Here is an 18296-nt window from a genome sequence, read left to right as displayed (position 1 = left end):
CTATTAAAACATATATTCCGACGAAATTCGACGATTTATTTTCAATTGTATTTACCATAAAGTTTCTTTTAAGAAATATGATATCATACAACGATATGATATTACTGAAATTATATATAAGATATTTGCATAGTGTATGAATAATTTGAACAAATTACTCAGTAATCAAAGGGAAGAGGGCTTTTCAGGAAAAAAAAACGTCGAAATATTTATTTGTTAGAGTTATCTTTCTTGTTTCAAAGGACAGAAGTAAATCAACGAAAGGGGGAGGGCCGTCTCCTTTAAATATATCCAATATGCCTTATTTTTTAAGAAGATATGAATTATTTTCAACTGTCAGTAGCAGCGCTGAAGCGTGACAAAAGCACACACTCTGACACCAATTCACTAAGATTTCCCCGTCATGCATAACTTGATAAATAATTAGAAGACGTTTAGAAAAAAGGTAAGTTTTTAGCTCGGTCCATTCACTAGAATTACAATTTAACTGGTCAACGAAGAAACTGCTTAATCACAAACAATGTAATCACTAATCTGCAGATGACGGAAGATGAGGATATAGGATTTGCTGATGGTTTAGCGGAGATAAAGAACAAGTGTCGACACCTGATAGTCCTTAATGAGGTTTACCGTGTTGGTTTCTATCAAGGACAATGTGGCAAGCCATTCAGCTCAGGTAAATGACAATATATACAATATCGGTTTTCACTGTAGTACCAAATATCTACATGTGTTTAAATGAGTTACATGTAGCAGAGGAGATGACATTATGCCATGATCTATGAAATACCCAATTATATCATTTAAATTTTAAGTTAGATTTATTAGCAACGATCGTTTAATTGAACAAAAATCACTTATCATTTTTGGACGCACATCTATTGATATTTAATACTGGGCTTGATTATAGACAGAATGAATTTTTACAACTTCCAAAAAAAAAAAGAAGCAAAAAGTTGGAACTTATTAACTAATGAAAACAAATTAACTTGTAACGGACATCAGATCCGTAATAGTAACATTGTATATACGTAATCATCTAAATACTTAGATCTAAGAGCTGAACGCACAGTACATGTACATTCGGTAGATGTATTCCTGATTGCTTGAGTTGTTTCAATATGCAAATTATGTTATGTTATGTTTATGTTAAATATATATGTAGCCGGTGTTTTATAAAGGAAAACAAGTCCGGTTGTGGGTTATCTCACTTTATTGCCTGACCCCAGGACTATATTATATATGGGATCAGCCCTACAATAGTCAACATAAATATTAATATACAATATGACAAACAATAATTTCATTTGCACGCTAACATGTATTTGTTATATAAGTAAAACACACAGTCCCACAGCCTCTAACATTGGTAATAAAAATATTACGTTTATGTTATTGAACTTAATAATTTAAAATGGATATCAGCAACTATATACTCAGTTACTTGCTATAATTGGCTATAAAATAGTGCTCTAGAATTACATATAATATAAATGTAATAATGTGCATATCTAAGGATATCGTACCGATTTATGGAATCGAGCTGAATCTAATCTAACTATATCTGGGCAATGTAGCTGTCACATATACCTGGAACAGTGCCGTATTTCAATTAAAAAGTACATGAAATATTAGAGGATAGAATACAGCGTTACAAGTAAACTTCAACATTACGTTTTCATTATTTATAAAGTAAAATTATCAGAATACTAAATTAATATATACGTCTGGCAGACTATAAAACTATTCATTCATTCACTCATTCAAAAGAGGAAATATTAGTAGGAGATAAAAACTACTTACTGTGCGTTCTGTATGAAACTATTTATATGTACGTAGTGGCTAGAATATGCTCTGCCTACGCCCTGAGTCGTAACTGGTCTGGTCACTCTCAGAACCTGTTGACTGGTTTTTGTAAAATGCACGACCCGCCAAAGTGGCTAGGCCAATCAAATGCGTTGATATTTTTACATACAACTGTCTCGTCGATCAGGTCGTTTAGTTATTAATAGTAACATGCAAAAGAAGAAGATGAATATAGAATGAAATGATGATTTGATGAAAACAACATGAACATGAGCACATATTTTATTTTATTTAAACACACATATTGATCTTTTGATTTAATAAACAAACACACACAAAATCAACACTACCACATACTCCCCCCGACTGGAAAATGACGTCCCAGAGCTAGTAGGAATGCCATATACCTGACTGTTTCCAGAACTTTGCCCCACAGGCATTGGCACTCCAGGAGAGTCGGGACGCCTCTTTCCTTGGAGGGGGACAATGTGGTAGAGTCAGGTATATGGCATTCCTACTAGCTCTGGCTAGCGGGTTAACCCTTTAGCTCGATCGGTAGAGTGCTGGACTGGCGTGCCAGAGGACCTGGGTTCAAACCCCAGCAGAGGCAATAAGTGTCTCTGTTACGTTTGGCGCCCACGTTTGAACCCAGGTCCTCTGGCACGCCAGTCCAGCACTCTACCGATCGAGCTAAAGGGTTAACCCGCTAGCCAGAGCTAGTAGGAATGCCATATACCTGACTCTACCACAATTTAACTACGCATATTATATCGAACACGTTTTATAAGATTATAGTTACGAGGTTATCATATGAAACCATACGCATAACTTTCACTATTTACAGTAAACGCAATTGCTTCTCGCAAACGGTATATTATCATCGGCATAAAAACAGCTAAAAATAAAATCAATGTTTAATAATATCGAGCATCGTTTCGATTATCTTATTCTCAAACCCTTTACAGGTACCTGTTAAAAGCATACTTTGGAGGTATTTCAACTTTTCACCTTGTTTCCACTCCAGATCTTTGGTTTGCTTTTGTTGAATTGTGTTGACGTACTCACCGCTTCTTAACCATGCTGGTTGTTTTCTTGTTCTTGTGCTTCTTCTTACATCTCTTTCTTGTCTCTCTTCATTTTCATATTCCAGTGCTTCCAATTCCTCATCAGATAGAGCATTAACTGCATCTGTTTCTTCTCTTTCCTCAGCTAAAGGTTGCTGATGTTCAGCAAAACGGTTTTCTGTGTCATCAGCTTGTTGGGCGTCCCTAACGTTCTCCCTTTGCTGATCTTCTCCAGTAACATCTTGAACATGTACATCATGTGGTGTGTACTCCTCTGTTACTGCGTATTGTACCGGTACAACTATTTCTGATTCACTTTCACTGGATTCGTCACTAAGTTCTGATTCATCCTCTCTGATTTGATGCTGGTCATTTTGCGGTGTTATAGCAGGTGGTATTTCTTTGGTAGTATATTTCGACTGTTTTTGCCGAAATCCATCCAAATGACCAATGGGAAGAAGTAGATTTCGGTGGAGTGTCCTTTTCCTTCCTTCCCCATTTTCCTTGAATACCATGTAAACAGGAATTGTCGGGTTGGGCTGCTTCTGGACAATGTAAACATCTTCTTCCCACCTATCTGCTATTTTATGTTTACCCTCGAAACTTACAATTTTTACAAGCACCCGATCTCCTTCTCTGATGTTGCATTCCCTTGCTTTCAAATCATAATAATCCTTTTGCTTATCACGTGCTTGTGCTGCTGCTGTTGATGCAAGCTCATATGCCTTCTTCATCCTCCCCCTAAGATCCTCCATGTATTTTGTCAGTGTCTTTTGTTCTTGCACATTGATTCCAAATGCCAAATCAATCGGGAGTCTGGGTTCACGGCCGAACATTAGACAATACGGCGATTCGTTTGTACTCTCATGATGAGTACAGTTGTAAGCGTGAACCAGCGGTGCAACATGGGACTTCCAATTGATTTTCTGATGTGGTTCAAGGGTTCCCAACATATCCAAGAGAGTACGGTTAAATCTCTCAGTCATGCCGTTCCCCATGGCATGGTAGGGTGTTGTCCTCGATTTCACCATCCCCGTGATGTTACATAACTCTTTTATGATCTTGCTCTCAAAGTTGGCCCCTTGGTCGCTATGTATTCTAGATGGTATCCCGTAATATGTTATAAAGTTGTTGTATAAAGCTTCTGCTGTTGTCTTTGCAGTCATGTTGCGTGTAGGTATTGCGTGTGCCAATCTAGTAAAGTGGTCTGTGACTACTAATATGTGTTGGAAACCTCCCTTAGATTTCTCAAGCGTCAAAAAGTCCATACAGACAAGTTCTAACGGGTAGTATGTTTTGATTCCAATAAGTGGGGCTCGCTGATTAGTTGATGTTTTCCTACAGACGCATCTCTGACAATTTCGTATCCAGTCTTCCGTATCTCTAAACATCCTGTTCCAATAGAAACGATCTCTAATCAAGGACATTGTTCTCTCTCTCCCTCCATGTCCAAACCTATTATGCAATTGTTCTAATACAGTATTGACATAACACTTTGGAAGAACAAGTTGTCTTTTCTCATTTCCGTGGACTGTTGTTTTCCTGTACAACACACCATCTTCGATGTACAGTCTTTTGAAGTTCTTGATTAAGGCGTATGAGTCCTGGCCAAATGACAACTGGTGCATCTTAGGTTTCTTCCCCAACTGAACATGATGCTTCCATTCCATAAGTATAGGGTCAGTATCCTGTTTTTCTTTCCAGTCTATTACAGTTGCTACTGCTGAGCTGCTTGTATCACTTTCAAGGGTCTTTGTATTTAAGGATATGCTACAAATCAATCCTTCAAAATACATAGAGTGGCATATGGCTTTGACAGAATCATTACCTATAACCTCTGTATCATGGGTCATTCTGCTAAGTCCATCTGCATCCTGATTTTTCTTGCCTGGTCTGTATACTATGTTAAAATTAAAGTTGGATAGTTCTGCAAGCCACCGATGTCCTGTGGCATCCAGCTTGGCGGAAGTTAACACGTACGTCAGCGGATTATTATCCGTATATACAGTAAAGGAATTTCCATACAAATAGTCTTTAAATTTTTCCGTTATGGCCCATTTGAGCGCAAGAAATTCCATTTTGTGGGCAGGGTAATTCCTTTCCGCTCTGGAGAGACTCCGACTGGCATAGCTTATCACTCGTTTTGTTCCGTTTTGGTTTTGATATAAAACAGCACCGAGTCCCTGTAAACTTGCGTCAGTGTGTACCTCGAACGGTTGAGAGTAGTCTGGAAAACCCAGGATTGGCGGTGATGCTAAGCAATCTTTCAGTCTCTTAAAAGCTTCCTCTTCTGTGTTACCCCATTTCCATTTCTGTTGCGCTGATTGCTTCCCCTTCTTTTTGTCATTTGGTATTGGCATGAGCGCTGTTAATGGCTTGGCTATCTTACTAAAATTTTTAATGAATCGACGATAATAGCCAATGAAGCCTAAAAACCTCCTCACATCCTCAGGTGTCTTTGGTGTTGGCCAATTTCTCACTCTTTCTGTCTTCTCTGGATCTGTCTCTATTCCTTTCTTAGAAACAATGTGTCCTACATATTTGACACGCTGCATCAAAAAGCTGCACTTCTTAGGTGATAGTTTGAGACCTGCTGTTCTTAATCTGTTGAACACTTCTTCTAATCTTTTCATGTGTTCCTCATACGATTTCGCAAAAATGATTATGTCGTCCAGAAAAATCATGCAGGTGTTAAGGTGTAAATCGCCAAGGATCTCTTCCATTAGCCTCTGATACGTCGCAGGACTATTTGACAAGCCAAAGGGCATCCTGTTATATTCGTAAAACCCCAGAGGGCCGACTGTAAATGCAGTGCGCTCTTTGTGCTCCTCTTTGATGTTGACCTGGTGGTAGCCTGACTTTGCATCTAAGACAGTGAAGAAAGAATTTCCACTCAGGTTCTGCAAAATTTCTTCAACTATAGGTAGTGCATAGGCGTCCTTCTTTGTTCTGCTGTTTAATTGCCTATAGTCAACACACATCCGCAGTTCATTATTTTTCTTCCTGCATAGCACGACATTGCTGGTGAATGGAGATTTACTCTTTCTGATGATTCCAGCATTTAGAAGTTGTTGAAGATGGTCCCTCACCTCTTGGTACATAGCAGGAGGAATGCGTCTCGACCTCTGATTAAATGGTGTGTCATTTTCCAGTTCAATGCTGTGTTCTACTGAAGTGACATGTCCAATATCTGTACTGTTCCATGAAAATAAATCCAGATTCCTAGTGAGAAACTCTTTTGCCTCTTTATACTGATTAGCTGTTACATTTTCTATGTCAATATTAAAGCTGTCTACTCTAGGATTGATTTCACTATTTCCAATAGATAAATCCTCTATGTTCACTGCTTGTAATTCGCACAGTATTTCTCTGGGTGAAATGGTTACTGTTGAAGTTGTTATATTACAAATGTGAACAGGTACAGCATCCTTTCTCCCATATTTGTAGTTGATGATAGTAGGAACTATGTCCAAGTCTTTGGGTATACGAGATTCATCTGATGCTTGTAGCATTGCACATGATTCCTGATACCGCATTTGTTTATCAACATATCCCATGACAGTTTTCTGGCTGTTTGGTGGAATAGTGATCTTTGCTTCCTCTGCAGATTTTACAATTCCAAGCTTGTAGCCATTCCTTCTCAGCTCTTTCTCTCTCTTGGACAGACATTGAAAGGCTAAAACCCAGGGTGTATGAAGATTGGCTTTCTGTAAATACCTTTCTCCGTGAATTTCTTTTGTATCTTCTAGCAAAGTTTTTAGAATATTTGTTCCCAATAGTAATGGTACTGATTGGTGATAATTAGTGTCTTGTACTATCAGGAACAAACAAGGATAAACTCTGTCATTCTGCAGTCCGGGAACTATGATCTCTGCTTCTATGTATCCTTCATATGGCAAAGACTTTCCATCCACACCCTGTAATTCTAAGATTCCATCAAAACTTCTTATTTCCGTCTGTGGAAAATTTTCTTTGTAAAATGATAGCGCTAGTGTTGATACTGTCGAACCGGTGTCTAACAATGCTCTTGTCATTTTGTTTTCAATAATCAAATCTACTTCACATGCTTCTCCAACTAAATTTTCTCTGCTGACTTGACGCATCTGCTGTATGCGACCTATCGTCCGCGCCTTGACAAAGGTCGTCTGAAGTTTAAAGCTCTGTTTGAGTGGTCCAGTCTGACTCTACAACCAATAGCTATATGTCCCTTCTGATTGCATCTATGACAGGTAAGTTCTTGGTTATCTTCCGTATTTCCCATGCTTTGCTGATTTCCCATCATGCTTTGCTGAGGATCCCTATCCTGGATATATCCTCCTCTAGGCCTCCACTTCTGGTATCCCCTGTTGTAGGGTCTATTCCACCCTCCTCTGTAATATCCTCTGTATCCATCATTTATCTGTTGTATTTGAGTACAACTGTCCTGTGTACTTTGTTTCCCTTCATTTATATCTTTTTTCATGTCTGTCACATCCAGTGATAGTTTCTGAACCATGTCTTTTAGTTGATCTATGTTAGATTGAGACTCTGTTGTTGTAACTTGTTTTACTTGACCAGATGTGAATGTTTTCCTCTTGTTCATTTCTTCCTCTTTCCTTCTTACAGTTTTTCTGAGTTCATCAAAGTCTCTTATTTTCTCAAAGATGTAACCTGTAGTATCCTGCAATGTTGACTTCATTCCCTCATAGAACATATTCCGGAGCATTTCATTTGCCTCTGATGGTTTGACTTCTTTTAAATGTATGGCCTTATTAATCAGATCTTCTAGTCTGCATCCCCAGCTTGCTACATCTTCATCATCTTTTTGTTTTGCACTAAAAAATTCTGAAAGGATGCTTGACTTTGTGTCAATTGTTCCAAAGATGCTTTCCAGTTTGTACAAAATGTCATCAACTTTTGCATCTGCTCCTAGTCTCATGATGACTCTGGCGGCCTCTCCTCGAACGGATCTACGAATTGCTTGTGTTATTGTGGCATCTGAGTACTTGTCCTTGCATAAACACTCAACTTCGTACTTCCACAGATCAAAGGTGGCATCTCCTTTTTTATCTCCAGAAAAGTTAGGAAGTCTTGGAGTTTGGTATGTATTCGGAGATTTGTCCTGTGTGGATGCGCTGGCAGTTGCCCCATCAGATTTTGGTTTTGCTCCTGTGGAGAAATCAAGTAACCACTTTTGAAATTTTTCTTTAGATTGCAGGTTAGGTTTGACTCCCATCTCTGTAAACCCTTCCGCCATGGTCTTAAGTTCGTCATCCTTGAACTCATCTGTCAGTGGCATTCTTAATTAAGTACAATATTTCTCAATCTAACCCAAAAAACAAAATCAACAATGTGACAATAGAAATAATCAGGTTTCAAACATCAAAAACACACCTGAATCCAGTTCAAAAAAATTAAACAAAATTAATCCTGCTATCAAACAATTGGTTTGGGCTCCGAGTTGATTAAAAATTAATTTCAATCTATGAAGAAAAAAAATTTCTGAATAAAGGAAAAAAATTCCAAAAATATCAATAACAGAAAATAATGGATAAGTTTTTTTCAGGAAAAAATCAAAATAATTTACTGAGTAAATTTAAAATGTGCCTAACAAAATTTAAGTTAACTGATCAAAGGGAGGTAATCCAAAATTTTGCGATGACTCAAGGGTACACAGGTAAAATATTTTCAGAAAAAAATTAAAGAAAAGATAATAAACACAAGATAAGCAAAAAATCAACTATCTCTATCCAAACAATACCTTAAAATAATTTGGTCTTAATCAATAAAGAACAAAATTCTGTGTTACAAAAAAATTGTTTTCAAAATTCAGATTCAATACACACAAGTAGAAAAAATATTTGACCGGTCAGTATTCAAAAAAAATCACCACAAAAAATCTAAATCAAATATGACACAAAACTATCTAATCTACAAAAATATTGGAGAAAAAAATAACTCAATATGAACAACCCAAGTACCTTTTAGAAATTAAAATAGCGCAGCTGTCTTCACTGTCAAAACGCCGATCACGCGAAGTGCACTCAGTCGGAACCGAAGGTCGGAAACTAGAACGATTTTTTTTTCCGATTCGAACACGTTATGGATCTGCGTACAGAATGGATTTGCGATTTAAGCAATACTGATATGGACTACAAGTATGCAAAGTGAATGAAACAATGAAATGATTTAAAACATGCAATTAGAAGGAAATTGTAAGTTTCGTCACAGGTATACTCAATCTATTGACAACAGACAAACTTTAAATCAGACGCTTCCTATCTATTCGCTCTGTCGCTATACAAAGGGCAGTGTACTTGATGTAATGTGGTTTAAGTGCTATGGGATGAAGGATATTAATAGAAAGTATAGTATTTTCGCTATCACCCTCTTTCACTACTTGACAAGTAACAATTATTCGAAATAAAAATATGCTACGATATCAGCCCAGGTGAGACTACAATATATCAATCAGCTGATTCTCTGTGACTCAAGTAAAATGATTACTCTAGCGTAACGATGAACACAATAGTAAACACTGTAAAAAATTACAGACCTTACTCGGTGGGACTGTGGAATTTCACATATTCAATAAAACAATGAATCACAAGAATGCGTGCAATATAAGTTGAAATGTGTCCGTGATGAGAGAAAGTCCGGATCGTCACACGTTCGGGCTCCGCTGCTGATCCGAAGAACGAATCCGTCTTGTCCTCCTATGGCAAGGAAAGTCCACCATTCACGGCCTTCACAAGCTAGTAGTGGGTCGAGTGGATGGTCCTCATAGTCCGTGGTCAATCACGTTGGGCGCCATTTGTAGCCGGTGTTTTATAAAGGAAAACAAGTCCGGTTGTGGGTTATCTCACTTTATTGCCTGACCCCAGGACTATATTATATATGGGATCAGCCCTACAATAGTCAACATAAATATTAATATACAATATGACAAACAATAATTTCATTTGCACGCTAACATGTATTTGTTATATAAGTAAAACACACAGTCCCACAGCCTCTAACATTGGTAATAAAATAATTACGTTTATGTTATTGAACTTAATAATTTAAAATGGATATCAGCAACTATATACTCAGTTACTTGCTATAATTGGCTATAAAATAGTGCTCTAGAATTACATATAATATAAATGTAATAATGTGCATATCTAAGGATATCGTACCGATTTATGGAATCGAGCTGAATCTAATCTAACTATATCTGGGCAATGTAGCTGTCACATATACCTGGAACAGTGCCGTATTTCAATTAAAAAGTACATGAAATATTAGAGGATAGAATACAGCGTTACAAGTAAACTTCAACATTACGTTTTCATTATTTATAAAGTAAAATTATCAGAATACTAAATTAATATATACGTCTGGCAGACTATAAAACTATTCATTCATTCACTCATTCAAAAGAGGAAATATTAGTAGGAGATAAAAACTACTTACTGTGCGTTCTGTATGAAACTATTTATATGTACGTAGTGGCTAGAATATGCTCTGCCTACGCCCTGAGTCGTAACTGGTCTGGTCACTCTCAGAACCTGTTGACTGGTTTTTGTAAAATGCACGACCCGCCAAAGTGGCTAGGCCAATCAAATGCGTTGATATTTTTACATACAACTGTCTCGTCGATCAGGTCGTTTAGTTATTAATAGTAACATGCAAAAGAAGAAGATGAATATAGAATGAAATGATGATTTGATGAAAACAACATGAACATGAGCACATATTTTATTTTATTTAAACACACATATTGATCTTTTGATTTAATAAACAAACACACACAAAATCAACACTACCACATATATCAATCTAAAAATACATAATCGATTTACCGAAACATGGATCTTATAGGCAAGAAATCAAGTTTGCGAATTAAAGGAAAATTTATTTGCTTTTGTTTTTTATATACCTTTCCTTTTAAAAGAAATCCTCCATGTAAAAATATTTTATTGGCAGACGAGAACGAGGTGCTGGATGTACAATATCTTCACCAAGCCGTGTTCGATGGCAACTTGGAACATACTCAGCTATTGATAAAAGCGGGAGAGGATCCAAATCAAAAACTCATGGGAGGACCCAAGATATTCACTTGTGTTCAAGATGGATGGAAGATGATGCACGCCTACTTCGAAGGAACAACCCCTCTGATGATAGCTAGCCAGAGAGGACACCTTAAGATTGTCAAGTTCCTGCGAAACCAAGGGGCAATAATCGGAAAAACAGACTGTTTGGGATTCAATGCGTTCTTAATGGCTTGTGGATCGAATCAGCTTGACGTGTGCCGATATTTATTTCGTCATCGGACGCATTTGGAATTCCGAGACGAGTTGAATGGTATGACGCCTCTTCTTGTCGCCTGCAGGGCTGGAAACGAGGCAGTTGCAAAATGGCTGATAGAGGAAGGCGCCAACGTGCACGTTTGTGATTTTACAGGAAAAGGGGCTTTACATTTTGCAGCGTGGAATTATAACATCCCTCTTATGCAGTTACTTGTGTCTAAATTTGTAAAAATTAACAGCAAAGATCGCGATGGCAACACCCCTCTTCATCTTATGCTGTCTGATTCACCACTGGAACCCCCAGCTACTGAAGAATTTCTGGAGCAGAAGAAAGAAGTGGATACCATTAAAGGCATATTGGAAACAATGGCAAAGATGAAGGAGGCCAATATCATTGTGGATCTTGGATTAACGATTTGCAGAGGAACAGAAGACATAATGGTCAAATCTTACGAGAAATGGAAATCGTTGTCAGTGTTCCTTAAACTGGGCGCCGACCCGAACGTTCGAAACAGGGAAGGGAAAACGCCATTGCAAGTGTTGCTGGAAGGTCTTCCAGAGGCCTATATATCTAAAGGAAGAGTCATCGTCTTCCAGCCAAACAGAAACCAGGAACTGTTGGTTCTGCTGCTCATTCTTCTGAAACTTGGGGAGGATCCAGAAATGAAACTCGCGGGCGGAATTACATCGAACGATTTGTGCCAGCTGCAAAAGAATGCTTTGGCTCAGCGTATTCTAAATAGGTACAAGAACAATGTGGACGATGTTATTGAAAATGACGATGTTGTTCAGAAAACGATTGCTAAGTTTGGTAGTAAATATTTGTTGAAACTGAAACAAGTAGAGAGTGAAATCGAAAGCCTGTCGAACATGATTATAGAACCAGTGAGGCGACGTTCTTTATTTGAATTTATGTACGACGGCATCACAGAGCTCTACCGGTATGTGGACAGTGTTGTGAGCGGTTAGAGTTATCGCGCTTGAATTTGTACAAGGATAGTGTTATAGTTTAAAAACAGCGTATTTACATTTACATATATAATTTACCTTCCAAATCAATGAAAATTCCATCAAGTGGGTAGGTAAACGGACACCTTGCTACCCAGAACGAGCAGATTAATGACACCCGCTGGGTATTTCGATTTTTTAGTTAATATTTGATTTTGGGTTAAACAAAAAGTCACGGACAACAGATATTGAGATTTTTCTCTATGACTTTGTGCCAAAATGTATTAATTACTAATGATGGGCTAAAATGGCCCATACACCATTTGAAGCAAAAAGAAGAATAAACCAAACATAATCTGACATTTGCTCCAACGTATTAAATCTGTGCTTAATTCAAGTATGCTATATTACTGTAAGAACATGATAAGTTATAAAACTCTAAATGAGTATCTATTATTCCAACCCATTTATCAGTGTTTTGTTGTCTTTTCAGATTTTTTTCTAAACATGATCTTTAGAAAAGTACAATCTGTGAACCCTTCATGTCAATGATAAAGTCCATCCAGCCTTCCTAATTAATAAAACATTTTCATCTTTTAACAGAGGGTCTTAATCAAGCTGGTCATGGTTAAATCACAAATGTGTATTAATTTTAAAAAATGTGAAAATAAATTTGCGCTAAACTGTTGCAGTAGATTGGTCCTCGTTTGGCGGTTGCCGTACCATGTATGTAAACCCAGTGTAAAATATACTTAATTGATCATGGCAATCAGTTTACTTTTCATATTCTAACACATCTCATAATTACTATCGCTTTATGATAGAGCCCCATTCTCTTGAAGTGGTTTCTCACTTACATCTCAATCAATTTCCACCCAGAGTAAGATAAACTCGTTGCATATCCAATGATTCGATCATTGTTATGGTGAGATTGTTGCAGAACACGAGCGCTCGATCGATTTGGACATGAAAGCAAGCGCAATACGTCAATAATCGTCTGCCGAAGGATATTTTAAGATTGCATCACACGACATTTGTCATGAAATGTCATTGTTATTTGTATACAGGTTAAAAACCTATATTGATTTAAACAATTATTTATTACTGACATAAATAATGGAAAACAACCCTCCCCAAATGTATCTCAAAATTTTGTAAATCTGGATTTTTTTCCAAACTAAGCAAATCGATACACTGTATACGTATAAATCAACGTTTCTGAGGTATTTGTTTAAAAATGTTTTAAAATTTTAGGTAAATTTCTTGTTTATAAATGGGATGGATTTTGGTGAAAAGAGTAAATATGAACTTTGACAAATTAATATGGCGAAGCTTAATCAATAAGGCCTATAGCAACTAGAAGGAGAGTCTAATAACACACTGTCATTTCACTGTTAATTTTTAAATGTCCGAATTCATTGAAATCGACAAGAACTGTTTGTAGTAACTCGGGTCGTGTGTCAATATTTACTTCTCGCTCAACTAGGTAAAGTCACGCGTGATTTGACCAAAAACACGTATATGTGTCTTATTACATAGATCACACGAGAAGATAAATTGAATGCTAGATTATTTTAAAGAGCACATGTTATTCGATTTAAATTATGCTATCGATGCATTTAAACATAACTTCACATAAAGTCTGTGTCTTATGTTCTTGAGTGCCTGGAATATTCAGCCGCACTGAATTGATTGTAGCAAGAACGGTTTCAGTTGCTGAAGCAAGAGGAAACAGAGGAGCGAAGGCTGATTTTTAATGAATTCCCTCGGTTAGTTATCTTCTGGAATCAATAGAAAATCAGCTTAATGTTATACATCGAGTACCTTTTCTTACCCTGGGACTATTGTTGATAAAAAAAAATGCTTTAATTCAAAAGGAAAACAAATCCGCTGTCAAGATGTGACAAACGTAAGACAGAATTGAGGTTCCTAGCCATGAATACGACTTACGGAGACAAAGTTCCATGATAGTAAGCAGAAGATTTGTGTCGGAGAGGGATTAGATTCCAGTATGGCAGATTCAGAAGAGACAGAACGGTCCGAAAGTTCGGAAAGGACCGGGCAAGATGAAGAGACAAAGGCCAGCATTGCCGAACTCATGGAAAACATGTGGACGGCCGTGGAGACGGGCAAAGACAAAGAACTGCGGAAGTTCTTCTCTAAGAACGAGGAGAGGGACATCCCCCTGAATAGGGACAACGAAGAGTTCGACGAAGATGGAGGCCATATTTTGATATTCTGTGTGAAGGAAGGGTGTAGTAGGGGTAACTCATTCGGCAGGGATTTCGTGCAATGTGTTCGGATATTGTTAAATAATGATAACTTAGATATCGATGTGCAGGATAAATCAGAGAGGACGGCCCTACACTGGGCAGTGCTGGGTAAGAATACCCAATTCACCTCCCTGTTAATGAAAGCAGGGGCAGACCCCACCATTCACGACCATGATGGGCTGTCCCCATTCCACATCGCTGTACAGAAGGGCTACAAGGAACTTCTTAAGATACTCGCCAGCAACCAAGACAAAGAGGTAACGTTACTGATCTGGTTCAAGCCGAAATATAAATTAAACTTTAAGGTTCAAAGGGGTTCAAATAACCTAGCCCAGCACACAATTGGTCGTCATTCCAACCCTTTGCTGGCACAAGAAGTATATCTTGTTTCCAAAGTCTTGTATTAATTAACGGCTGAATAGGATACCGGAGTCGGGGACAATGGCGTGCGGAGATCTGCATTTTGTGTATTAGCCTGCTGTCATCGCAGTCATTAAAGCTTGACCACCCCCTGTATATATGGTTTGTTTTACACGGTGATCGAGGCCAATCGGGCTAATCAATTTGGCGATGATAGTGATTTCAAATCAATCTAGTGTTATGTGGGTCAAGTTTTAAATTGATATGAAAAGCACCATAGAGTACTTATGACGATGCATGTCTGTTGATGAATTGCCCTTTCGGCTTTCAGTGTATGAACAGTTTATATGCCGTTTGGAAACTTCGCTTTTCGGTCTAAACAGCGTGCAAACATTACAATATTGAGAGCGCCCTTTCAGTGTTTACTTTAAATCGCTTGTAATGTCCATAGAATTGATGACATTATTTCCCTTTTTGAACTATCCAACTAATCTAAGCATAATACCCACTACTATAGAACCCTCAGAATTCCTCCTCGATCACGCTGATAAAACACATTGAAAAAACCTGGTTCTAGCTGCCTTCAATGTATATACACCTGATTTTGTTTAGCAAGTACGTGAAGCTTTTTTAAGGAATTAAATTTGAATACATATTGTACAGTTGTTAACATCTTTGATATTTACCGCCCAATACAGTAATCATGCCCATTGTCAAATCGTCAGAAGCAATAGAGAATATGAAAGCTATGTTTCTGCCCTTTTAAGTCCATTCATTTTTATGTCAGATGCACAGCCATCCACAATGCACATTTAAATCGTCGCTGAACTTGTATTGTTCAGATTTATAATTTACATTTGTGCATAGGCTCTAGGTAAAAGACCAGAGTACATGTATGTTTGCATGTGCATGCACTTGAATAAATTGTTCTGCTCGCCTGGAATCAACATATTTACTATTCGACCGGCTAAACAAAGAGCAAACATTTCAATATTTAATTCTCGTTCAGTGTTCAACGTTAAACATTACATGTCTACATATATAGCATGTCATTAAACTACAAGTACACGTGCGTTGTACATGAAGGTGCACTGTCTTTTCAGAATATCCTTCAGTTATTAATATTTTGTACATGTACATTTTGAATCGTCGAGATCGCAACTCTCAGTCAAAGGAGAAATAATATCAGACATGCACGCAAAATCCTAATCGTTTCAGAGATTCTATGGTCCCTTTCTATGGCCATTGGGACCTTTTTCAGACGTTTCTTTTTAAGCCATGGATTGATCCAGCGGCTTTTTATCTTCATTCCTGTGTGGGGTGTTGGAGGTAAAACACCTGGAATAGGTGAAAACGTTCTCTCATAATTGAATACAAGATATTGATTGTCTTGAGGTCGAATTTTTGAGCAGTGGTAGCTGTATGCTTTGACTTAATACATGATCTGAAATTCATTGAAACACTACAAAGATTACGACTCGACAACCAAAAAATAAGTCTAGTGGATGTTTATCCTATAATCTCACCATAATTAAATTTTGTATTGAATTTTATTATCTCATTGTCAATTTACTTTTTAATCAAATGTCAGATATCGATATCGTCTGAGACACCAAAGTTCTGTTCAATGATCGATTCCCCAGATGTTAAACTATTACATATAGTGTGCCTTACCGGTGTTGTATAGCAGTTTTTCCCCCATAGTAGCTTTTCCCCCCGGAAAACCTACTATATAGTAAACTTTCCCCCCGGGGGGAAAAGCTACTATATAGTAAACTTTCCCCCCGGGGGGAAAAGCTACTATATAGTAGCCTTTCCCCCATAGTAGGGTTTCTCCCTCACGTTCTTGGTTCAGATTTTATAAAAAATATTTATGGAAATCCAGTAAGGATTAAAATCAATGTTTCTACACTCCCAGGTTGCATACATGTATATCTGCATTCATCTGTACAGGTTAAGTTTCGTTTTGCCGATTTATTATTTTCATAGACAATGCTGAAAGTTGAACATGTGTGTAACGGAATTACACATAGAACTTAATTTAGTTTTACAAGTTATACACTTATATGCATAATTCTGTGTTTCTGAAATTGAATTAAACGAGAATGTTTTAAGAATTTCTTGATAAATTTATCAGACTGTTTGTCTGTTTGTGAAAATTTCATCAAGGCTAAACCACTGTTTTGGAGAAATTTTGTTTCCGATGTTTCAGAGCCCGATTTTTAAAATCCTATTATAATAATTATAGTGCATATTCTTTAGGGTCCAATGTCTCATAAACTAGAGATGACCATATCACCATATTTTTATAGTGGCAGTGGTTTACCACTTGAAGATGACTCTGAAAATTTCAGTCCTCAGGGTAGGGGCCTTTGATGTTTTAGGGCCCGATGTTTAAAACCCCATTATATTGATTGAATAGTGTTCTATAAGTGTGGACCCGAATCTCAAATTCTAGAGATGACCAATTAACCATATTTTCACAGTGATAGTGGTATACCACTAGTAGATGACACCGAAAATTTAAGCCCCCATGCAGGGTAGGAGCCTTTGTTGTTTTCGAGCCCGGTGTTTGATATCCAATTATAAAGAATATGTATTTTTTTGGGCCCCATATCTCAAAAACTATAGATGACCACATGAACATATTTTTACGGTCATTTAAAAGTAAAGAATCATTTAAAAATACACAATCACTCATATATTTCTTTATCAAAATGATTGAAAATTACGTTTAATTCTGTTGCTTTTTTTTTCGATTTACAAACAAAATTTTTTTTAAAGGTAAGCGGGTAAAATTCATTATTCTTCAAAACATTTAATCAATTCATAAGATGACTAATGATATAATAAATAATTAGATGAATAAATCAATGAACTTTTATTCATAAAAGGAGAAACCGAAAATCAAAAATAAATAACCAACCTAAGCGCATATACGACTTTTTTACTTGTTAGTTGATTAGAAGAACAAGCTTATATTTAAAAAAAGTCAGCTCATCACAATATATGTATTGGTTGTTTTTTGTTGTTTTTTTTTTTAATTACAATTGTTTAATTGTTCGAAGAAATAATATGGTACACAAGTAAATCTTTATTGCAAAAATATGAAACAAATAGTATAAATTTATACTTATATTTATATATTTTGTATATCTTGATTTATATAGCATCGTTTTCAACATTGTATATTTATAAATAACGTTGCAAACTTAAAAGTGAAAAATTAGCAAATAGTGAGTGACAATATAAACATAAAGTTAGTTCAGGCTCCATTTTACATTTTCCAAAGTAACCAGCAAAGATACCGACATTGTTCTGGTTGTGAAGACATTTCATTGTTTTTTAAAATGTTTACATCATAATATCTCGCGTTTCGTAGAAATGTGCTTAAAAATATGAATATGTGTAACTTTACAAATGCTTTTAATACATAATTAAAATACCCCTTAACCATGATTTAGAACCCCATCAATCCAAGTAAAACTAAAACATTTCAGTTTCCCATTATATCATTGCATCCTGTCTCCCGTTTGATATTTAGAAGATGAAATATATAATTGTTTTTAAGA

General features: G+C 36.8%; 2 protein-coding genes across 11 annotated transcripts in view; both read left to right on the top strand.

Annotated features, from left to right (window-relative positions):
• Nucleotides 1-343: 343 nt before the first annotated feature.
• Nucleotides 344-12625, top strand: LOC128178695 (putative ankyrin repeat protein RF_0381). Its single transcript, XM_052845985.1, has 3 exons — nt 344-445; nt 541-676; nt 10821-12625. Exons 2-3 carry the CDS (start codon nt 541-543, stop codon nt 12110-12112), a joined length of 1428 nt encoding a protein of 475 aa, XP_052701945.1. The 5' UTR covers nt 344-445; the 3' UTR covers nt 12113-12625.
• A 1065-nt stretch (nt 12626-13690) lies between these two features.
• LOC128175241 (trichohyalin-like) overlaps nt 13691-18296 on the top strand; it is a 39809-nt gene continuing 35203 nt past the window's right edge. For 6 of the 10 annotated variants that reach the window (XM_052840719.1, XM_052840715.1, XM_052840723.1 and 3 more), the window contains exon 1: nt 13692-14621. In XM_052840719.1, coding sequence (XP_052696679.1) covers nt 14103-14621 — 519 coding nt within the window. In that variant the 5' untranslated portion in view covers nt 13692-14102. Of the gene's footprint in view, nt 14622-18296 lie in introns of all 10 variants that reach the window. The other 4 variants (XM_052840714.1, XM_052840713.1, XM_052840717.1 and 1 more) reach the window with 2 other exon arrangements.

The sequence above is a fragment of the Crassostrea angulata genome, chromosome 3, assembly GCF_025612915.1.
Source record: "Crassostrea angulata isolate pt1a10 chromosome 3, ASM2561291v2, whole genome shotgun sequence".
Classification (NCBI taxonomy): Eukaryota; Metazoa; Mollusca; class Bivalvia; order Ostreida; family Ostreidae; genus Magallana; species Magallana angulata.
Note: the sequence above shows the minus strand (reverse complement) of the source record. Positions and strands in the feature narration are given on the sequence as shown.

Bases quoted from the DNA above. Each gene is read 5' to 3' on its own strand.
- LOC128178695 (XM_052845985.1), top strand. From the start codon at position 541: ATGACGGAAGATGAGGATATAGGATTTGCTGATGGTTTAGCGGAGATA. The intron at 677-10,820 runs GTAAATGACAAT...TTTTATTGGCAG, and splicing joins TGGCAAGCCATTCAGCTCAG to ACGAGAACGAGGTGCTGGAT.